Source organism: Pristiophorus japonicus, chromosome 5, assembly GCF_044704955.1.
Source record: "Pristiophorus japonicus isolate sPriJap1 chromosome 5, sPriJap1.hap1, whole genome shotgun sequence".
Classification (NCBI taxonomy): Eukaryota; Metazoa; Chordata; class Chondrichthyes; family Pristiophoridae; genus Pristiophorus; species Pristiophorus japonicus.
The window spans coordinates 234,243,571-234,268,238 of record NC_091981.1 but is presented as its reverse complement, the minus strand read 5'-3'; the positions used below and the strand labels follow the sequence as shown (position 1 = coordinate 234,268,238).

At 44.1% G+C, this 24,668-nt stretch overlaps 1 protein-coding gene across 3 annotated transcripts in view; it reads right to left on the bottom strand.

The window, feature by feature from the left end:
• mllt10 (MLLT10 histone lysine methyltransferase DOT1L cofactor) overlaps positions 1 to 24,668 on the bottom strand; it is a 359,252-nt gene that overhangs the window by 226,021 nt on the left and 108,563 nt on the right. For all 3 annotated transcript variants that reach the window (XM_070881398.1, XM_070881397.1, XM_070881399.1), the window contains exons 5-6: positions 14,467 to 14,570; positions 5,080 to 5,173 (exon numbers count right to left, since the gene is read on the bottom strand). In XM_070881398.1, coding sequence (XP_070737499.1) covers positions 5,080 to 5,173; positions 14,467 to 14,570 — 198 coding nt within the window. The remainder of the gene's footprint in view (positions 1 to 5,079; positions 5,174 to 14,466; positions 14,571 to 24,668) is intronic.

The window sequence follows — 24,668 nt, the reverse complement described above, 5'->3', positions numbered from 1 at the left end:
TCTGGGGCAGGCCTAATGGACCAGATGAACCTTTTTTGCCCATAATTTTCATGGTCATGCGTGTACATCATGCAGGGTTGCATGCTCATGGCTGTTGAGTGGGAGAAACACCTGGATATTACAGTACACAAATCTCAAAGTCCTCAACCAGGCTATTGCAAAAGCCTTCATCAGAATAGATCGTTTCCAGTTTGGAAGCAAAAACTGTTTCAAAATTGAAGTGCAAAAGGGTGATCTAATAACAGCATAACCATTACCCCATACAATTCTTTGCCTATAAAGAACAATACATTTTCACTTTAGTATTTCTTCTGGACCATTTTGCTTCACTTTCAATATTTTACACACAACTGACAATATTCTAGACAGACTGTAAACAAACTTTATTATATTTCGATGACTCGATTTAAAATTCCATTCAAACCCTTTTTTAAATAACTAAAATGCATATATAAAAATGATTTTGTAATGCTTGCTGATATTTAATATAATTTAAATTTGAAAATAGTACTAACTATAAATAGTAGTGCACTTAAGACATGTCGCTTTCTCTTTTTATATTCATTTCTTAGCTCCATTCATTGGGCCCAAATTTGCCCAGGAGTTGCTCCATTTTTTTTTGGAGCAACTTAATTTTTCTGGAGTATCTGAAAAGGGAGGGTGAACAACCAGTTGTCGTGGTGTATATAGGTACCAACGATATCGGTAAAAAAACGGGATGAGGTCCTACGAGACTAATTTAGGGAACTAGGACCTCAAAAGTAGTAATCTCAGCATTGCAACCAATGCCACTTGCAAGTCAGAGTAGGAATCGCAGGATAGCTCAGATGAATACGTGGCTTGAGCAGTGGTGTAGAAGGGAGGGATTCAAATTCCTGGGGCATTGGAACCAGTTCTGGGGGAGGTGGGACCAGTACAAACCGGATAGTATGCACCTGGGCAGGACCGGAACCAATGTCCGAGGAGGAGTATTTGCTAATGCTGTTGGGGAGAAGTTAAATTAACATGGCAGGGGGATAGGAACCTATGCAGGGAGACAGAGGGAAATAAAATTGAGGCAGAAGCAAAAGATAGAAAGGAGAATAGTAAAAGTGGAGGGCAGAGAAACCCAAGGCAAAAAAAAAGGGCCACATTACACCAAAATTCTAAAAAAGACAAGCCTGAAGGCTCTGTGCCTCAATGCGAGGGTATTCGGAATAAGGTGGACGAATTAACTGCGAAGACAGCATTTAACAGGTATGACGTAACTGGCATCATGGAGACATGGCTCCAGGGTGACCAAGGCTGGGAACTCAACATCCAGGGGTATTCAACATTTAGGAAGGATAGGCAGAGAGGAAAAGGAGGCGGGGTGGCGTTGCTGGTTAAAGAGGAAATTAACGCAATAGTAAGGAGGGGCATTAGCCTGGACGATGTAGAATCGGTACTGTGGAGCTGTGGAATACCAAAGGGCAGAAAACGCTAGTGGGAGTTGTGTACAGACCACCAAACAGCAGTAGTGAGGTTGGGGACAGCATCAAACAAGAAATAAGGGATGTGTGCAATAAAGGTACAGCAGTTATCATGGGCGACTTTAATCTACATATAGATTGGGCTAACCAAACTGGTAGCAATGCGGTGGAGGAGGATTTCCTGGAGTGTATTAGGGATGGTTTTCTAGACCAATATGTCGAGGAACCAACTAGAGAGCTGGCCATCCTAGACTGGGTGATGTGAGATGAGAAGGGACTAATTAGCAATCTTGTTGTGCAACGCCCCTTGGGGAAGAGTGACCATAATATGGTAGAATTTCTTATTCAGATGGAGAATGACACAGTTAATTCGGAAACTAGGGTCCTGAGCTTAAGGAAAGGTAACTTCGACAGTATGAGGCGTGAATTGGCTAGAATAGACTGGCAAAGGATACTTAAAGGGTTGACGGTGGATAAGCAATGGCAAACATTTAAAGATCACATCGATGAACTTCAGCAATTGTATATCCCTGTCTGGAGTAAAAGTAAAACCGGGAAGGTGGCTCAACCGTGGCTAACAAGGGAAATTAAGGATCATGTTAAAACCAAGGAAGAGGCATATATATTGGCTAGAAAAAGCAACAAACCTGAGGACTGGGAGAAATTTACAATTCAACAGAGGAGGTCTAAGGATTCAATTAAGAGGGGGAAAATAAAGTACGAGAGGAAGCTTGCAGGGAACATAAAAACTGACTGCAAAAGCTTCTATAGATATGTGAAGAGAAAAAGATTAGTGAAGACAAACGTAGGTCCCTTGCAGTCGGATTCAGGTGAATTTATAATGGGGAACAAAGAAATGGCAGACCAACTGAACAAATACTTCGGTTCTGTCTTCAGGAAGGAAGACACAAATAACCTTCCGAATGTACTAGGGGACAGTGGGTCTAGTGAGAAGGAGGAACTGAAGGATATCCTTATTAGGTGGGAAATTGTGTTAGGGAAATTGATGGGATTGAAGGCCGATAAATCCCCGGGGCCTGATAGTCTGCATTCCTGAGTACTAAAGAAAGTGGCCCTCGAAATAGTTGATGCATTGGTGATCATTTTCCAACAGTCTATCGACTCGGGATCAGTTCCTATGGACTGGAAAGTAGTTAATGTAACACCACTTTTTTAAAAAGGGAGAGAAGAGAGAAAGCAGGTAATTATAGACCGGTTAGCCTGACATCAGTATTGGGGAAAATGTTTTAATCAATCATTAAGGATGAAATAGGTGCGCATTTGGAAAGCAGTGACGGGATCGGGCCAAGTCAGCATGGATTTATGAAAGGGAAATCATGCTTGACGAATCTTCTGGAATTTTTTGAGGATGTAACTAGTAGAGTAGACAATGGAGAACCAGCAGATGTGGTGTATTTGGACTTTCAAAAGGCTTTTGACAAAGTCCCATACAAGATATTGGTGTGCAAAATTAAAAGCACATGGTATTGGGGGTAATGTACTGACGTGGATAGAGAACTGGTTGGCAGACAGGAAGCAGAGAGTCGGGATAAACGGGTCCTTTTCAGAATGGCAGGCAATGACTAGTGGAGTGCCGCAGGGCTCAGTGCTGAGACCCCAGCTCTTTACAATATACATTAACGATTTAGATGAAGGAATTGAGTGTAATATCTCCATGTTTGCAGCAGATGACACTAAATTGGGTGGCGGTGTGAGCTGTGAGGAGGACACTAAGAGGCTGCAGGGTGACTTGGACAGGTTAGGTGAGTGGGTAAATGCATGGCTGATGCAGTATAATGTGGATAAATGTGAGGTTATCCATTTTGGGAGCAAAAACACGAAGGCAGAATATTATCTGAATGGCGGCAGATTAGGAAAAGGGGAGGTGCAATGAGACCTGGGTGTCATGGTTCATCAGTCATTGAAAGTTGGCATGTAGGTACAACAGGCGGTGAAGGCGGCAATGGTATGTTGGCCTTCATAGCTAGGGATTTGAGCATAGGAGCAGGGAGGACTTACTGCAGTTGTACAGGACCTTCGTGAGGCCTCACCTGGAATATTGTGTTCAGTTTTGGTCTCCTAATCTGAGGAAGGACATTCTTGCTATTGAGGGAGTGCAGCAAAGGTTCACCAGACTGATTCCAGGGATGGCTGGACTTCATATATGGGGAGACTGGATCAACTGGGCCTTTATTCAATGGCGTTTAGAAGGATGAGGGGGGGATCTGATAGAAACGTATAAGGTTCTGACGGGACTGGACAGGTTAGATGCGGGAAGAATGTTCCCGACGTTGGGGAAGTCCAGAACCCGAGGGCATAGTCTTAGGATAAAAGGTAGGCCATTTAGGACTGAGATGAGGAGAAACTTCTTCACTCAGAGTTGTTAACCTGTGGAATTCCCTGCTGCAGAGAGTTGTTGATGCCAGTTCATTGGATATATTCAAGAGGGAGTTAGATATGGCCCTTACGACTAAGGGGATCAAGGAGTATGGAGAGAAAGCAGGAAAGGGGTACCGAGGGAATGATCAGCCATGATCTTATTGAATGGCAGTGCAGGCTCGAAGGGACGAATGGCCTACTCCTGCACCTATTTTCTATGTTTCTATCTTAAAAATCCCCATTCTGCACATTCAATTTGCGCCAGTGTAAGTAAGTTAGTTATGATTTTTTTTTAAATTTGTTTTTTTCCCCAAAAGGGGGCGTTACCAGCCACCGACAGCTGTTTTGGCCATTTAAGCCAGTTTGGACAGCTAATAGTTGCTCCAAACTAACTTCGGCCAGCGTACGTGGCCCCACAGAAAATCCTTGTGGAGAGTTAAGAAATCAGCGCAGGTAGGTACTTAATGACTTGACTAAAGAATGTGAATAGGATTAAATGGCTATACAGGACTGACAAACTTCGCAAAGTTAATTAACTATACAACAGATGCATTCATGGAAGCTTAAACTACAAAAATAAAAGTAGAGACAAAACATATTTACATATTTTTTTCAAAATATCCAAATAAAAAAATAGAAGTACCTCCTGCTCGTAGGAAAGTATTTTCATCAACTGGGTTAAAGAAAACTGCGCATGTGGACAGCTGCCGGCATTCTTTTAGGCACCGGGCCCTAGTTCCGCCCCCCCCCCCCCCCCGCCCCAATGGACTCGCCATGTCGCGGCAAGCCCCGGGAGAGTCGGCAGAGGAGCCAGGATCCGAGGACATCTTTTTGCCGCTGTTTGTATCGTAGGAAGTCGACGCATCTCATACGAATGCGCCGAAAAAACAGGTGGGCCAAATTTGGGCCCATTGAAAGGAACATTAGTTTAACACCATTTCATCACCAAATGAATACTCAATATTTTATATATTAGTTATCTGATAATCTTTTTCAGATTAGCAGACAGTCCACATACCTTTCTACCAAATCACGATACATCAGAAGTGAATTGGTGAGCTCAGAACTACAAGATCTATATCACCAGTAGAGTAGCATAAATATCTAGCAGGCACAGTTGTTATGGTAGAACACTTCTTGCTTGTTTGTTTGAAGAAACTCAATTCAATTACAAAGCGTTGTTGTTACTTTGGATTTTTCTTTTTTACAAAATTCTTACCGTTACCTATGGAAAATTCTTAGCACTTACCAATTTGCCAAAATGGTATTTACAGTAGCCACAGTATTTAACATTATCAGCTTCCGAACCTTCTTCTTCACACAGAAGTCCTGCCAGCTGTGCACTGAAAAAACAGTAAAAATAAGTCGAGATAATACTAGCAAAGATACTGAATTACATGCTGTAAAATCTGTGGAGTAGGCTGTACCTGTGTTATAAGTTATCCCTTCCTTCTTTCCTCCCCTCACCAATAGTTTCTCAATATTTCTAAGTGCTATTTCAAATGCAGTTCCAGCTTCTTCTCTTGTAATAGCTCATTTTCCACTACCCTCTCCTCTCATCCAGTAAAACTTCATCACCTTGGATCTTCCAAGCTTTATTTGATTTGTACTGTTAAAATCCCTGTATCATTACTACACTTATATTTTTTTCCAAGTCTGGAATTCCCCATAAGGCCTAATGAGTAAGAATGATGTTTTTTTATAGTAGTGTCACAAAGACGGGAAGGTCCCAAGCTTGACCTCGGTCTATACGGAATTAATTGTCTCAGCAAGAGCAGCAGTTCGGTCACCACAACGCGCCTCAGTATTTAGATAACAGGTGGAAAGCATTACCCGGGAGTTGCATCTGAGAAGATACATGCATATATCCAGAATCGGGTGTCTAACGTGATTGAATTGCATTGCAGAGAGATCAGCAGATATTGCTGAAATGCCATACCTCCAATAGGGTATGTCAATTGTTCACAATGTCGGTCAGGAGAATGGTACCAAAGCACGCACACATTTTATTGAGAGTTGTGCTGCTCACCATTCTGCTTACTCCTGCTACCGACTGTACATCTAGCCAGGGCTCCAACCCACACTTGCCAGTTGTCCAATGACAAGCCAGTGACTAACCTTTCTTTGGGGAAGGGAGAATAGAGAGGGAGGTAAACCAGGTTTCTTCGGGACTAAAGTGATTCCAAGATGCAAACCCTGGTGACAAAAGTTCAGAGCCAAGTTGACTCCACGTGGCAGACTTGGTAATTGAATATCTGAACCAGGCTGGCCTGCAGTACAGGTGCTGCGTCCAGAATCCGGAACACTCGGGACCGAAACCATTCCGCATTCGGCATTCCGCATTTTTCCGGACTTTGGATCGTCTTTCTGACGTCACGAATCCAGAAACACCCGAGCCCAGGTTCGGGTATTTCCTGATTTCGGAACATCAGAAAGGGGAGGGTCATGCCGAAGAGGAGCTGTTCGGGCGGGGGCCCACCGAGGAGGAGCTATTCGGGCGGGGCTCCGCCGAGGAGGAGCTGTTTGGGCGGGGCCCCGCCGCCAAGGAAGTGTTTCAGCCGGCGGGCCCCGTTGCAGAGGTGGTGTTGGGGCGGGCCGGTGAGGAGGCCCCGAGGTAAGGGCAGTGTGCGGGGGCAAGGCGAGCAGCGGCGGGGTAAGTGCAGCAGTGGCAAGGCGAACCCCGAGGTTGGGCAGCGGTGGAGCCCTGAGGTCAGCAGGTCCGGATTCCAGACAACCCTGCCATGATCGGTCCGGAGTCCGGAATCCGGAACTCTGGATTTTAGACACTGCACCTGTACTTCAAAGCACTATTGACTGACCAGGAGCTGGTTCATGAATCGAATCTTGAGGTTTAAACTCGTCACTGCAGGCAGGGATTCTTCTTGGTCAGCTCTAGGTAACTAGAATCATAGAATGGTTACAGCACGGAAGGCGGCCATTCGGCCCGTACCGACCATCAGCTACTCCCACTCCCCCACCCTCGCCCTTTCCCCGCAATTTTTTTTTTCAGGTGCTTATCCTTCTGAAAGCAGTGATTGAGTCTGCCTCCACCACCCTTTCATGCAGTGCATTCCAGATCCTAACCACTCACTGTGTAGAAGTTTTTTCTCATGTCACCTTTGATTCTTTTGCCGATCACTTTAAATTTGTGTCCTCTGGTTCTCGACCCTTCCACCAAAGCCAACAGTTTCTCTCTATCTAGTCTGTCCAGACCCCTCATGATTTTGAACACCTCTATCAAATCTCCTCTCAATCTTCTCTGCTCCAAGGAGAACAACCCAAACTTCTCCAGTCGATCCATATCACTGATGACCCTTATCCCTGGAATCATGCTAGTAAATCTTTTCTGCACCCTCTCCAAAGCCTTCACATCCTGCCTAAAGTGGGTTCCCAGAATTGGACACAATACTCCACTTGAGGTCAAACCAGTGTTTTATATGGGTTCATCATAATTTCCATGCTTTTGTACTCAATACCTCTATATTCATGAAGGCTGGGATCCCGTAAGCTTTTGTAACCGCTTTCTCAACCTGCCACCTTCAATGATTTGTGCGCATATACCTCTAGGTCTCTGTTCATGCACCCCCTTTAGGATTGTACTCTTTAGTTTATATTTACTCTCCTCAGTCTTTTTGCCAAAATGCATCACTTCATATATTTCATCTGCCATATGTCTGCCCATTCTACTAGCCTGTCTATGTCATCTTGAAGTCTGTCACTATCCTCCTCACCGTTCACTATACTCCCAAGATTTGTGTCATCTGCAAATTTTGAAATTGTGGCCTGTACACCCACATCCAAGTCATTTATATACATCAAGAAAAACAGTGGTCCCTGTTTCCTACTGGTTTCCTGTCACTTAGCAAATTTCTTATCCATTCTGCCACTGTCCCTTTTATTACATGGGCTTCAATTTTGCTGGCAAGCCTATTACGTAGCACTTTGTCGAACACCTTTTGGAAATCCATGAACACCACGTCAACTGCATTGCCCTCATCAAAAACTGGATAAAGTTGGTTCAACGCGATTTGTCTTTAACAAATCCATGCTGGCTTTCATTAATTAATCCACACCTGTCCAAGTGACTGTTAATTTTGTCCCTGATCACGGTTTCTAAAAGCTTACCCACTACAGATGTTAAAAGTGACAGGCCTGTAGTTGCTGGGTTTATCTTTACACAATGAGTTTTTGAACAATGGTGTAACATTGGCAATTCTCAAGTCTTCTGGTACCACCCCTGTATCTATGAAGGATTGGAACATTATGACCAACATCTCCACTATTTCAGCCCTCGATTCCCTCAGCATCCTAGGATGCATCCTGTCCGGTCGTGGTGATTTATCTACTTTAAATACGGACAGCCTTTCTAGTATCTCTTCCTCATCAATTTTTATCCCATTCTCTTTCACTATGACTTTGGCAGCATCTTCTTCCTTGATAAAGACAGATGCAAAGTACTCATTTAGTACCTCAGCCATGCCCTCTGCCTGGTGATTTATCTACTTTAAGTACAGCCAGCCTTTCTAATACCTCTATCAATTTTTAACTGATCAAGTGTCACCACTACTGCCTCCTTCATTATGTCGATGGCAGCCTCCTCTTCCTTGGTGAAGACAGAGGCAAAGTCCTCATTTAGTACCTCAGCCATACCCTCTGCCTCCATGCATAGGTCTCCTTTTTGGTCCCAAATCAGCACCATCTCTTACCACCGTTTTACTATTTATATGCCTCAAAGATTTTTGGATTACCTTTTATGTTAGCTGCCATTCTATTCTCATACCCTCTCTTTGCCCCTCTTATTTTATTTTTCACTTCTCCTCTGACCTTTCTATATATAGCTTTATTATAGGATGTATTTGCAACCCAATATCTGTCATACGCACTCTTTTTCTGCTTCATCGTATTCTCTATCTGTTTCGTCATCCAGAGAGCCCTGACTTTAGTTGCCGTTCTTTCCCCGTAGTGGGAATGTACCTCAACTGTACCTGAGCTATTTCCTCTTTAAAGACAGCCCATTGTTCCATTACAGTTTTGCCTGCCAATCTTTGATTCCACTTTACCCAGGCCAGATCCATTCTCATTCCACTAAATTGGCCTTCCCCCAGTTAAACATTTTTACTCTAGATTGCTCCCTCTCCTTTTCCAAACCTTATGATAATATGATCACTGTTCCCTAAATGTTCACCAACTGACACTTGCTCCACTTGACCTACCTCATTCCCTAGAACCTGATTCCAGCCATGCCTCCTCCCTTGTTGGGCTGGAAACATACTGATCAAGAAAGTTCTCCTGAACACACTTCAGAAATTCTTCCCATTTACTGCCCTTACTTAACACTATTACGATCCCAGTCTATGGGCCCAAGTTTCCACATGATTTGCGCCTGATTTTTAGGAGCAACTGGTGGAGAACGGACTATCTTAGAAATCGCAATTCTCCACATTTTTTTTTCTGCAGTTCTAGTCAGTTAGAACAGTTTCACTTTGGAACAGAATTTTTTCTTCAAAAGGGGGCATGTCCGGCCACTGACGCCTGATTTGAAAGTTTCCACAGTGAAAACGTACTCCAAACTAACTTAGAATGGAGCAAATGAAGATTTTTGTAGAACTGAAAAAATCTTGTCTACACATTAAAAAATCAGGCGCAGGTTACAAATTAGGCGTCGGGAACAAGGTGGGGGGGGGGGGGGGGGAAGTCATTAAATTCTATAATAAATCCTTATTTATACTTATACAAATATTATACAAATAAATCCAACCTGAATAAAAATTTATAAGCAAAGAAAAGATTAAATAAACCATCTTCCTACCTGTGTGAAAGTGCTTCAGGCAGGGAGAATGCTGCAGGAAGCCTCACAAGTTGAGGCAGCCGTTCGTTCCCGCGGGGGGGGGGAGGGAAGAAGGAAGCCGTTCGTTCCCGCGGGGGGGGGGGGGGAAGGGGAGGAGGCAGCTGTTCGTTCTCGCGGGGGGGGGGAGGGAAGAAGGAAGCCGTTCGTTCCCACGGGTGAGGGGGGGGGGGGGAGGAAGGAGGAAGCCGTTCGTTCCCACGGGTGAGGGGGGGGGGGGGGAGGAAGGAGGAAGCCGTTCGTTCCCACGGGTGGGGGGGGGGGGGAGGAAGGAGGAAGCCGTTCGTTCCCGCGGGTGAGGGGGGGGGGGGGGGGAGGAAGGAGGAAGCCGTTCGTTCCCACGGGTGAGGGGGGGGGGGGGGAGGAAGGAGGAAGCCGTTCGTTCCCGCGGGCGGGGGGGGGGGGGAGGGAGGAAGGAGGAAGCCGTTCCTGACGGCTGGCAGGGGGGGGGAAAGGAGACAGTGAGAAGGCTGCAGGAAGCCTCAAAAGTTCAGCAGCCATTCCCCGACGGCAGGGCGGGGAGGCCGTCGGGAAACGACTGCCTCAACTTTCTGAGGCTTCCTGCAGCCTTCTCACTGCTGCAAGAAGCCTCAGTGCTGATGGCAATGTACTTTTATTAAAAAATGTTCAAAAATTAAACAACTACAAAGAACTACAAAAATGGCCGAGTGCCAATGTTTCCTTCACACTGCGCATGCGCGAACGCTCCAACGCGCACGCGCAGGGTTGCCGGCAGGAAAAAAACTAATTTAAATGGTACCCGCCCCATCCCACTTACAAAATCGGCGCGAGTGTAAGTTCCGCCCCCCTGGGCGCCACGCCAAGCAGACATGGAGCTGCAGGGCGCTCCAGAATCGTGCGTTTTTTTTCCGGCGCCGTTTTCGGCGCGAAAAACGGGCGCCCAGCTCGGAGGGGCGCTCGTTTTTTATAGTGTGGAAACTTGGGGCCTATATTAGGATAGTTGAAGTTCCCCCATTATTACTACTCTATAGTTCTTGCACCTCTCTGTAATTTCTCTGCAAATTTGCTCTATCATATTTTTCCCACTATTTGGTGATCTATAGAATAGACCTAGTAGTGTAATGGCACCCTCTATTATTTCTCAATTCTAGCCATATAGATTCTATCCTCAAGCCCTCCAAGGACACCCTCCCTCTCCAGCACTGCAACATTCTCCTTAACCAATACTGCCACACCATCTCCTATCTTTCCTGAACACCTTATAACCAGGAATATTTAATACCCAATCCTGCCCTCTTGAGCCAGGTCTTAGTTATTGCCACAGCACTATATTCCCATGTGGCTATTTGTGCCTGCAGCTCACTTACCTTATTTACTACACTTCGTGTGCTCACATACATACACTGCAAACCCATCTTAGGCCATCCTGTAATCTCTCTTAGTTTGACCCCACCCAATACCTTACTATTTCTTGCTTTAGTGCTCTCTGCCTCTACCAATCCTATGATCACTTTATTTCCCCTTTCTAATATTACATCCTGGTGCCCATCCCCCTGCCAAATGTGTTTAAACCCTCCCAACAGCACTGGCAAACCTCCCCGCGAGCATATTGGTTCCAGCCCTGTTGAGGTGGAACCCATCCGGCCTATACAGGTCCCACCTCCCCCAGAACCAGTCTCAATGCCCAGGCATCTGAAGCCCTCCCTCCTACACCATCTCTCCAGCCACACATTTGTCTGCTCTGTCCTCCTATTTCTATACTCACTAGCCCGTGGCACCAGGAGTTAACCAGAGATTACTACCTTTGAGGTCCTGCTTTTTAATCTCCTTCCTAGCTCCCTAAAATCTGCAAGCTAAGGTCATAACAGTTAGATGGTAGCTCCCTAAAATCTGCAAGCCAAGGGCATAACAGTTAGATGGTCCAGATTGAACTAGCAGCATGAAGCTTACCACAGCTCTATTCTAGTAGCTTTACAGTTTTTGGATAATTAAACTCCAGTAGTACTGCTGCGCACAAGTGGATGGCCCTAAACCATAGCTCTGCCAATGTGCACCTAGGTTGTCTGAATTTAGGTTAGTGGAGTGTGCCTCTACAGGAAGAGTATGCATTACCATCTCGCGAACCATTTGACTCATCCTAGCCCTTCATAACCTTTAAGAACTCTCATTAGGTTACCTAATAGAATGTTCTCAGCTCGTGAAAAGCTCTAGCTGCTCAAGTTTCTCTTCATAAGTGGAACCTCTCATCCTTGGTAACATCCTAATGAACGTATGGTGTACTTTTTCCCTTACTTTATATCCTTTCTCTAATGGGACGGCCAAAACTGTACACAATACTCAAACTCAGTACAACTAAGTTCAACAGCACCTCACTGTTTTTTGCATTATATGCCTCTTTGATACAAAACTATAGATTCAATTTGGCCTTTTAGAGCCTTATCTACTTGTGCCTCCTTTAATGACTTGTGTCTCTGCACACCAAGGCCCCTCTGCTCCTATACTCCATTAAAATGCAATCATTTAAGGTGTATTTCCTTTTCCTATCCTTAATTCCAAAATATAATACTTTACAACATTCGAATGATCGCATATATGCATTTATTACATTCCCAATATTAGAGCTGAAAATGTTTCTAGAAGTATCAGTTACAAAATCATAAGATATTAGCCTTTATCAGGTGCCAATTCCAGACAATGACAGGCATATAGAAGCATCACTGATTAAACTTTTAGTTCCCATTTAAGCAAAGCTATGATCAAGTTAATAAATTTTAAGTCACCACTGTCACTCCTTTTCTCCTAAAAATACAATGACTCATATGATTCAACAAGCACCAGCAGTCCTCCACTACCGAGCTAAGTGGCTACCTTCATGCATAAGCATAGACAGTGAACATTATGGGCATCACAGTCAACCCCAATTCTATCCTCATCCAATATTAACGGGCATGCACTTTGCAACAAGAAACAGAAGTTAGCAATCAGAAACAGGAACATAGCCGATTATTCCCCTCCCTACCCAAGCACACCAACTACTGGGCCAGATGAAATCAACTAACACAACAGAGATTAGGTATCAAACTTAGAACCCTGTGGATCTAAATAGCCAGGTACCACAGGATGCAGTATATTTACTCATTGCTCTGTTGAAGAAACCTGCATTGCTATTCAAACCCCGCTAGTGAAAATGTATGAATGTCAAGTGAAGATGGCACTGAGCTTGCATAAGATGCCATTGTACCCATGATCCCCCACCCAGCATCAAATTGAGTGCTGACACGTACCTTCAAGGCTGATACATGAATAAGCCATTTGTGCGAGGTACTGAAGGGGAACCAGTGCCTGTGGATCCTGCTCAGCAAGGTGTGAACGCCTTCAGGAGAGGAGGGGAGGAGAGACAATATTAAGTAATTCTCCAACTGGCTCAGTTGGTAACGTCAGTGTGCTCCTGAGCCACAGAGGACACTAAATCCCATGTTCAATTTCCAGTTAACTGTTCAATAAAAGTAGAAGTAGAAGTGCTGCAATTGGCCTTAAGCTAGAAGAGGAAAAAGATCATCCAGGTTTCTCAATCTTAACTGCTATCCAGTAACTATTGCTGGAAAGTGTACATGTTTGGACTTCAATAAGGGCAGCATCAAGTTTGATTATGATGCTGGAAGAATAGTCACTTGGGCACGGTTACAGAAGACAAACAATAACCGCTGAACCATACCCCAACAGAAGGCGATGCTATTGGCAAATGGGGAAAGAGGGGAGTAAATATTTGCTTATTCCATTTAGCTGTTTCTCTTCTCCACAATCCCCACTTGCACTTAATGTAAGTTGATAGAAATATGCTCCGCTGTAGGATTTACCAGAGGTAGCGATACACTTGAAGGACCGAATGTCACTGGAGGGAAAAAACAATTCTAGTTCTTCAGCAGGTCTTAGTAAAGATACATATGGCATGGAGAGAAATAGTCCAAAGATCAAAACACAAGAGCTGCCTCTTTAGTCCAGTACACAAAATTGGCAAAATATGCGAGAAGTGTGGGTAGTAAGGGAGGTAATGCTAAATTTATATAGATCCTCAGTTAGATCATACTTGGGAGTACTGTGCACAGTTTTGGTCTCCATTCCGCAAAAAGAACAGCAAGAATGTGGAACTCGCTTCCACATGGAGCGATTGTACGAGATAGCATGATGTATTTAAGGGAAGGCTTGATGCATACATGAGAGAGAAAGAAATCTGGGAAAAGGCAGGGTGGGGAGAGGTAATTAAAATGGGAGGAGGCTTGTGTGGAATAATAACATTGGCATAGACCAATTGGGGTGAATGGCCTGTTTCCCTGCTGTAGATTCTATGTAATTCTATTAACATTCTTTTTCCTATCCCTCCCTCCAAATTCTCTCACTATCTCTCCTGAAGCTACTATATCATACTGGGGAAATGTTCCACACATCAGCAGATATCTTAAAATCTATTGTTCATTTGTGAGTCGAGACAAGACTGCAAACGGATACTTCAATGTGAGGAACATCACAGTTGAACACAAATCTTGTGCTTGTCGGCATCCATATGTGCAATATTCGTTATCTATAACTAAATAATTATCTGGTACAATAACGGTTGTAAACTTGCTCCCTTTTGCTTGTCCAAAGGTGCCAAGGCCAAATGTAGCAGCACCACTGTTGTCCCAGGTGAGTCAGCAAACTCAGCACAGACCAGAACATACTGGAGATCGTCCTAACTTATATAACTTAGCATGGCACCACTAGGTATGCATTCATTTGAGTCATTGAAGGAACCCTTAAGCCTATTTTTCACTTAAAAACCAAAATACTAACCAGGTTACATGGAAAGCTTGTCGACACCCGTGTTTATTACAAGTCATGCAAGCACCAGTTGCTGCTTTGCTTTCACGTCCTTGTTCCTCACAGATGTAGCAAGTCTGGGGAAAAAAGTGGACAAAACCTTATTTTTATCAAATAATTAAATTTAGAGGTCCCAGCAATTTTTAATAATAGATGCCATTTCACATATATTATGATGTAACAATTGAGTCAAAAGAAAAATCACAAACATTAATACATTTACAAGTATTATTTTTAAAAACTTGCATTCACAGTGCACACTTCTGTTATTGCAATTTTGATCACACTTTGTCAGCATTCATCGTTATGTCAACATTTCCAATTCAATTTTGCCAAGACAACTGTCATATCGTGGTAGCCTCTGGCCACTGAGTGCCCCTGTGAAGCAAGTCTCAGCTGCCTCCCGGCAGTTACCATCTTGTGTAAAAAAAAAACTATTTATATTTTCATATATATTTTTATATAACGCGCACACACCTGCGCGTGCACACACGCACACTCTGAAGTTCTTAGCAACAGCATTTAAAAGATTCAAAATATTACTGGAAAAGCTCTCCCATCCTGAAAAGTTAAATGAAGGTGTAAAATGAAGTCCTGATTCAGGAAGGGCACTACATCAAAACTATATACATTACATACCATAGTACAGTCCTCTAGTTGTCGAGATATACATATACACATCTATCGCATGGGGGCTGAATTTTGTCATCAGGTATAAGTCAGTTCCAATTTGGTTAGCACACCTTTAGCACTCATCAGAATTTGAATTACAAATAGCATTCAATTCTCCAGTCTAGATTTGAATAATTATTTACACCTGCAGATGCAAACTCAGATGAATTTAGGGATGACGTATTAGGAAAGGATAACTGCATAAAAGTGAAATTTAAAGGGATAGGAAACGCAAGTGCCACAACGGATAGGCAAAAATTCAGAAGTTTCCTGAGCATATTAAAAGACATCTAAACCCACTGACAACCTTTGCCAGGGCTGAAACAACACAGGATTAAGTGCAATGTCCCTGCTAAGGTGCGCATCCGCACACGGCCGCACAATAATCTGAAAGGTCCCACGCAGGCCACTCACCAGCTTTTACATTGTAAATACCACGCATGCGCAGAAATTTAAAGGAACCACGCGGTAACAGAAACAGGCCACGCAGAACAAAGCGCAGCTTGTAGGGAACATTGGTTAAGTGGCAGGTCAAATTGAAGGGAAAGGCAAGGCAGCCCCTAGGTGCAGCCTGTAGACAGGTTATGGAGTAGCCAACCAAACAGTCCCATTTAATAGCTGAACTCCAAGTGCTGTTCTGAGCGGCTTCCTCTGTGCCATACCACAGCACCATTAGGTCTGAAAATATAGCCAAGTTTCAGGCCAGAGTTACTGCAAGTGCAAACCCTCTACTACTTGAAAGTCACAGGTATCCTTAACAGTAGATGGAACGGCTAAGCATCTGCCTCTCTGCTGACGCAGATCCTGAGAAAACAGGTCCCAATAGTCATAATGAGATTCTATTCCCAGACCCTGCAATAATTGGTGACACCTTAACTGGTACGGCCAAACAGGCAACACTGGATTCTGATCACCCTGGCACACACCATCATATGGTGTGTGGTCATTGGAGTGCTTCAGAAAAACTTTCTACGAGGATGGCTAGTCATGCATTCACATCTCCGTGATAACAGCAGGCCTCTATGGGAACATCATCCTTTGAGAAGAGTAGCCCCCACCAATGTAACTTAATGTTACTATATTCAAGACATTGTTACATGTGACACCTTGAACTTTGAATGGTAAAATAGATGAAGAGCTTACATCTATAAAGCTCTTTTACATCTAAAAGCCCACAGGACATTTCCAACCACTTCACAGCTAACAAACTGCTTTGAAGTGTAATGAGTATTATGCAGGCTAACAGCAGCTGGTTTGTGCAGAGCAAGACCCCATTGAGATAAATGGCCAGTTAATCGGTTTTGGCAATGTTGGTTGAGGGGTAAATATTGGGCAGGACATTTGGAGAACTCCCCAGCTCTTTTTTGAGCAGTACCATGAGATCCTCTACATCCACCTGAACAGGAAAACAGGGCCTCAGTTTAACATTTTATGCAAGACACAGCATCTCTGACAATGCAGCACAACCTTATTATTGCACTCTAGTGTCAGCCTAGATTATGTGCTCGAGTCCTGCAGTGAAAATTGAACCTATACCCTTCTGTCTCCCAGGTGAGAGTTTTACCATTGACCCAACCTGACACTTTGGCCTAGAAATGTGTTTGCGCCGGCCTGCTGGCACTAACTGGGTGCAGGGAAGCCTGCACTGGAACAGGTAGGCCAGAAGCACACTCGACATTTTGCCCCAGAGGGGTATCAATCGGGAAGGGGCTGAGAACAGTCTTCGGCACGCCTGCTTTTCTCAGCTTCACATTCAGGTAAATTAAAAAAGATTTACCTCCAGTGGTCCCTTTAAGGACTGCTGGTTAGACCACATGTAGATCATGTTTTCCTTAGCACAGCCCAAATTTGCAAAGGGTGCTTCGAACAAATAAAAAAGGTCTAACGTCTTTTCAGGCACGGACCTGGGACACCTCTACCAATATGGCAGGCAGCACACTTTCGGTACATTGCGTGTGCTCGGATGCCCATTTTGCCCCAGTAAAACATAGAATGAACCAATTTCTAGGTCATGATACTTTCAAATTTTGCCGTAGTTTAATTGCAATATATTGTCAAATACCTTATGTGCATTTCTTTAATTTATTTGTTTCGGTGAGGGAACTGAAAAATCCAGCAGAAAAATTACAATTTCTGAAAAGACTACTACAGCTACAATGTCCAAAATCCGGAATCCTTGGGATTTAATCCATGTCGGTTTTTGGGTTTTTCTGGATTTCAGACAAGAAAATCAATAGTCTGAAATCCGGAATCCTCGACCAAATCCGTGCCGGATTTTGGGTTTTTCCCTCAAAAATGTCCGCTTTTCAGACAATAATTCCAGACGACTCCATCAGCTATGTGCAAAATGTCCGATTTTCAGACAATTCTGGTTTTTGGAGTTCCTGATTCGGGACATTGCACCGGTATTACTTAATAACAACATAGGAAATGGGAGCAGGACTAGGCCATACAGCCCTCCGAGCCTGCTACGCCATTCAATCAGATCATGTCTGATCTTCTACCTCAACTCCACCTTCTACCTCAACTCCACCTTCCCGCACGATCCCCAAGAGAGCTTACTTAATTTAACCTGAACATATTATTACCACCAAATACATTACAGGGATATTTGGTAAAGGAGTAGGATAAAAATTAGATTCATAATGTCTTCAGTTTTATATTTTCTGGATTGAATTGTCAAAACTTGCACCCTAAATACACTGCCTATTTGATATTGTTGGTAAAGACTGTTTTTGAAAGGAACATTAGTATTTTTACTCATGACATTGTATTCTATATCTGTAAACAAGTAAAAATAAGCCAAGATACTTAAAAACGTGTTTTAGACAAACAAATGGTTAAAACAGGCAGCAGTAACCTGGTTCAGATCCATAGGATGTCTGCAACTCTTAGTTTCTGTTGCCATGCTTTTCTATCACGATTTACAATCGTAAATTGCTTTGCCAGTATTTCCTATTTATAATGTAGTGGCGGGTCTGGCGACCAGTGACTCTGTGGAGTGAGTTTAAAAGCTTGTATTCATCAACCAAACCTTGGGAAATGTCACAAGCAATTTACTAATATATAAGTCTTGCAAGTGTCACTTACATCTTGTAACAGTTTTGCAACTTTGTTGATTTACGTAGGATTATACGGCACAGAAACAGGCCATTCGGCCCAACCAGCCCATACCGGCATTTATGCTCCACTCGAGCCTCCTCCAGTTTTTCCTCATCTAAATCTATCAGCATAACACTCTATTCCCTTCTCCCTCATATGCTTGTCTAGCCTCCCCTTAAATGCATCTATGCTATTCGCTTCAACCACTTCCTGTGGTAGCGAGTTCCACATTCTCACCACTCTTTGGGTGAAGAAGTTTCTTCTGAATTCCCTATTGTATTTCTTGGTGACTATCTTTTTTGATGGCCTCTAGTTATCTTCTTTCCCATAAGTGGACTTTACTTTGAGCCAAAGAGCAGCAAATCAGAACTGAAGAGATAGGGATATGCAATTCAAGTGAAGGAAGTGGCTATAACATTCTCATCAAGAAACGACGAAGAACTTATAAAAAAATCACCTGAATGACCAGTCGGGAGAAGGTACCAATAAACAAAAGAAACAACCAATTAAATCGCTCAAAACACTTTGAGAACATTATATCCACAATTATTTTCCTGAGTAACTAAAATTTCTGTCCAAAATAAAATTTTAAACAAAAAAAATCAAAAATTACATATTTTGGATCATAAAATAACAACGTGCCCCGTGAATTGTTTTTGTGTCTTGTAATAATTTCATTAAAGCCCTAGCTTTGAATACCTATTTCCCCAGGGATGGTGCCAGAGGACTGGAGAAATGCAAATATTACACCCTTGTTCAAAAAATGGTGTAAGCAACCATAGACCAGTCAGTTTAACCTCGGTCGTGGGGAAGCTTTTAGAAACGATAATCCAGGATAAAATTGTCACTTCAAAAAGTGTGGACTAATTAAGGAAAGCTAGCACAGATTTGTCATAGGCAAAACATGTTTCACTAACTTGATTGAGTTTTTTGATGAGTCAACAGAGAGGGTTGATGAAGCCAATGCAGTTGGTGTTGTGTACATGAACTTGCAAAAGGAGTTTGATAAAGTGCCACATAATAGGCTTGCTAGTAAAGTTGAAACCCATGGAATAAAGGACAGCGGCAGCATGGATACGAAATTGGCTAAGTGACAGAAAACGTAGTAGTGGTGAAGTAGTTTTTCAGACTGAAGGAAGATATACAGGATTGTTCCCCAGGGGTTGGTACTCCTTCTGTGCTGTAACCATTCTATGAAAAGTTAATGGTAGTTATCAATCACATGTGTGCATTTTAAAGTATATGTAGTTTGTAGTATATCTCTCCTCATTATGCAAAAATTTTAGTTTATTTGCCTTTTCCAAGACTTCGAAGGAAACTGGAAAGTGAATTCTCAAAGCTTTAGTTCAGACAAGACTCATATAAAAAAATTAACAGCACCTTTTCTATTATGAAATGCTGAATTTTTATCAGTCAGACAATGATGTGATTAATAGCACCTGTGGTTTCTTTTGTTGACATTTCGAAAGCAGAAAAAGACTTTAATCAAGAATGGATTTATTTTTCCAATGCAAAAGTCCAATAGTATTTAATTTTGTTTTTAAGAACTGATTTACGCCTAGATGAAATATAGTTAATTCCCAACTGGTTGCTGTCCATATCAATCACAGAAAGCCACCTCCCTTCATTTGGCTCAGAAGTCAGTTAAAATCTTTTTCTTCAAAGAAAGAATGTACTTAAAAGGTAAATGTATTTCGATATAAAGCTTGAAAACAATATAAAATGCTGAAATGTGAATATTTTATACAGAATCTTTTTGTTTATGGAAAGGTGTGTATACTAAAGACCATCTAAATCATAAAGTGCACCCTGTGCTCAAAAGAAAGAGGAGGGGTTGGAGAGGGGGGGGGAGGGTCGGGGGAAGGAAGGAGAAAGAGGGGGGGGGAGGAGAGAAAGAGGGGGGAGGGGAAGGAGATGGGGGGGGGGAGGGGAAGGAGATGGGGGGGGGAGGGTCGGGGGAAGGGAAGGAGATGGGGGGGGAAGGAGATGGGGGGGGAAGGAGATGGGGGAGGGGAAGGGGATGGGGGAGGGGAAGGAGATGGGGGGGGAGGGGAGGAGATGGGGGGGGAGGGGAAGGAGATGGGGGGAGGGGAAGGAGATGGGGGAGGGGAAGGAGAAAGGGGGGAGGGGAAGGAGAAAGGGGGGGAGGGGAAGGAGAAAGGGGGGAGGGGAAGGAGAAAGGGGGGAGGGGAAGGAGAAAGGGGGGAGGGGAAGGAGAAAGGGGGGAGGGGAAGGAGAAAGGGGGGAGGGGAAGGAGAAAGGGGGGAGGGGAAGGAGAAGGAGGGGAAGGAGAAAGGGGGGGAGGGGAAGGAGAAAGGGGGGGGAGGGGAAGGAGAAAGGGGGGGAGGGGAAGGAGAGAGGGGAAGGAGATGGAGGGGAGGGGGAGGAGAAAGGGGGGAGGGGAAGGAGAGAGGGGGGGAGGGGAAGGAGAGAGGGGGGAGGGGAAGGAGAAAGGGGGAGGGGAAGGAGAAAGGGGGGAGGGGAAGGAAAGGAGGGGAAGGAGAAAGGGGGGAGGGGAAGGAGAAAGGGGGGGAGGGGAAGGAGAAAGGGGGGGAGGGGAAGGAGAGAGGGGAAGGAGATGGGGGGGGGGAGGAGAAAGGGGGGAGGGGAAGGAGAAAGGGGGAGGGGAAGGAGAAAGGGGGGGAGGGGAAGGAGAAAGGGGGGGAGGGGAAGGAGAAAGGGGGGGGAGGGGAAGGAGAAAGGGGGGAGGGGAAGGAGAAAGGGGGGAGGGGAAGGAGAAAGGGGGGAGGGGAAGGAGAAAGGGGGGGGGAGGGGAAGGAGAAAGGGGGGGGGGGAGGGGAAGGAGAAAGGGGGGGAGGGGAAGGAGAAAGGGGGGGAGGGGAAGGAGAAAGGGGGGAAGGAGAAAGGGGGGGGGAGGGGAAGGAGAAAGGGGGGGGGGAGGGGAAGGAGAAAGGGGGGGGGAGGGGAAGGAGAAAGGGGGGAGGGGGAAGGAGAAAGGGGGGAGGGGAAGGAGAAAGGGGGGGAGGGGAAGGAGAAAGACGGGGGGGGGGGGGGAAGAGAGAATGTATATGTAGTGGTGGTATTTATTACATCCACCATCAGTAGTTAAATTAAATAATATTTTCCAGGACCAAATCAAAAAGTATTTAAATTGCAGTCTGAGATCATCACTTGAAACTTATTGCCAAATCCTGTCGGTGGCAATGTGAACTCATCTACTGCCTCTACACCCCAGCACACCCTACACTTGCATTGCAACACTGTAACCCGTGACTCACAATGAGCAACAATATGGGAACTCTGCTAGCATATAAAGACATTCCCATCTAGTATATTTTTGATCTTCACACTTTGACAAGCTTGCAAATTTCTGGTTGCTCAAATTTCACATACATAAAGCAAATCACAACTGAACAGCTAAGCAAAATACCAAACAGCAAGTGGGAACATAAAAGTTTTCTTTTACAGTCCAATCAAAAATCAGGAGCTAACACAACAAGGTATCGAAGGTTAGCTAATGAAATTGCTCCGTAGGGTTTTCAAAAAATATTTCAGATGCCATGTTGCCCTCTCCACCAAGGTGAGGACTTAAAATAAGGTTTGTAAGATAATCGACATAACTAAATGACAAAACATGATAATGATTAAACTTACCTATACAGAAATATTTTCTGAGTTTGGAATGCCTCCAAGAATGGCTTTCATCTTAGGCCTGTGCCCATTTCAGAAGCCTGAGTCTTCGATTCATAGGATCTCAGGGTCATCACTCTCTCTGTCGTTTTGAAGGCAAAAACGGCAGCCTATTTGTCCACAAACAATAACAAGATGAATGGCCAATTTTTTTGTGCTGTTGATTGAAGGTTAACAATTGCCCATGGCACCAGGAGAACTCCCCACTCTTTTTTGAAGAAGTGCCATGGAATCTTTTACATCCACTTGAATAGGAAGACATGGCTTCAGCTTTACATCTCATCTGAAAGATGGCACCATCAATATTCCAAGAGTCAGCTTAGATTATGTGCTCAAGTCCTGGAATGGGTCTTCTAAGTGACAAAATGCTACCATTGAGTCAAGCTTTCAATGCTACAGAACTGCACTGGAAAGTAACACTCAGATTTAAAATGTACTTGTATGTGGATGAAACCACTGTGCATGTCAACTGGCACAGAAGCCATTTCCTCTTTGCTTTATTAAAGAGGGCTTTTACTCAAAAGGAGTCACGGTGGTAGTCAGGCTGTCATTGTAAGAGACTTAGAGCCTTTGAAGATGTTGCTTTAAATTGCACTGCGGTCAGATGGTGCAGCAGTTCAACAGCAATGGCGTAAAAAAAATGAATTAAGGCAGAAGCACAAAGAACAGAAGAGCTTGCGGCAGGGAATTAATGGATTTGCTTTACATCATCTCAAATTTGCTTTCAAATCCACCCCCATAGTAGCTCGATATGGTGAGTGAGGTTTTCTTTTGATACAGGCAAACAAGCAGGCTTCCATTGGTTCACACGTGCTGATTCGCCCCTGGCCTCCTCTCACTTACTAGGAAGAGTGGTGCAAGTTTAGAGCTTGGTACTCTAGCTCTGAATTATAGAGAGTGGCCTGCCCTATCCGAAGTCCATGTTAAGTTTATTATTTTCTTGTATAGTTTCCAATAGGCAGTTACTTTAATAATTGTTGTTTTACCCCTCCATTCATCAATGGACAGCAGTAACTAGTCAATTTTCTTTACTCTGCTATCTCTCCCTGACTTGTCATCACAAGAGTATACCTAACCAGTAGAAAGCAGAAATCCACTGACCACCTCACACACTTACGAGACTAGATGAGACCACGCCAAGAAATTTAATTTCTCTTTTGAAGGTCACCTCACCATTGGGCCAGGTTAACTTTATTTGATAATTTTATGGGCTTAATTCCTGTTGAGGCATTGGTGACTCGTAAAGTTGCTTCAGATGAGCTATTCACTCCCCCAAAACAGCACTGGGAGTACCTTCACCACACAGACTGCAGCAGTTCAAGAAGACAGCTCACCACAACCTTCTCAAGGACAATTAGGGATGGACAATAAATGCTGGCCTTGCCAGCAACACTCACATCCCATAATAATTGGTTTGAAAATATTATATAATGAACATAATTATAAGGAGCAAATAAAAAAATGAGTAAGTACTATTTCACGTAGCTCTCTCCTAAAGGCTCAGTTGGTAAATAGAACCCATGGGGCTAGATTTTTGTCGTCATTTTGGGGCAGTACTGGTGGCATGGCAGTCCTGATACCGCCTGGAAAAGTTTGCGCCCTCGTCTGCAAAATTCAGCAAAAAAAAAATGAGGTTCCATGATCAGGTGTGCAAAATCAGGCGTTGCACAAGGAACTTTTTGCGCCCCAGCCAAAAATAGCATTGTTAAATTAGAATGTGAAGGAAAAGGTTGTGCAGATGTCCTGATTTTTGTGGATTACGCTTGTAAATAGTTTCTTTGATTTAATGCACTTCATTGTTGTTCAGTGCCTTGCAACATAACGTTGTCTATTGTATGCTTTTCTTTTGGTGGGGGGGGAGTTTTTGTTACTTTGTTGCAGTCAAATGTCTGTTTGATCCTTTGCCATTGGTGCCTTGTGTATCATTCCAACGTTCACCGGAGACCTGCCTTTATGGGGGCACATTGCGTATTAGCTTAATCTCAGTTTCTTCCATTTAAGAGAAACCCATTACGAGTTGGCGACGTGCAACTCTTGGTCTGGTAGCATCTCCACGCTGCCTCCCCAGTGAATGATGTGGCTATCCAATGGGGGTCTCGCCAGGCACCTCTTCGTCGTCATCAGGTCCCTCATTGAAACACCTGTGAACTCATCTCTTCTTGGTGTGGAAGCGGGTCATCCTCAATACGAGGGATTGCCTAATACTAATCCCTGATCATCGTCCTCCTCCTCCTCCTGAGGGGGCTTGCAATCCCCACTGGCAATGCCTGGCCCCTCATGATGGCCAAGCTGTGCAACATGCAGTACACCACAATGAATTTGGAAACCTGTTGATGGGAGTATTAAAGGCTGCCTCCAGAGTGGTCCAGGCATCGGTCTGCCTGTAGGAGATGGCATATCTCTGTCAGCGCTTCATTTCGGAAGCACAGCCTTCTTACTCACTACTCCTCAGAGAGCTGGAGGTATGAGCGTTGGTGCCTGTCGACCCATGGGGAGTAAGCCCTCTTCCCCAGACATCTTTGGCCTCTCCTTATCCATGGGCTGACATGGCCAAGAGTCCTTCTTCTAGCTTGACCCGCCAAGCAATAGCAATAGCAACGATATAGGTAAGAAGCGGGAAGAGGTCCTACAAGCTGAATTTAGGGAGCTAGGAGTTAAAAAGTAGGACCTCAAAGGTAGTAATCTCTGGATTGCTACCAGTGCCACGTGCTAATCAGAGTAGAGGGAGCAGGATAGTTAGAATAAATACG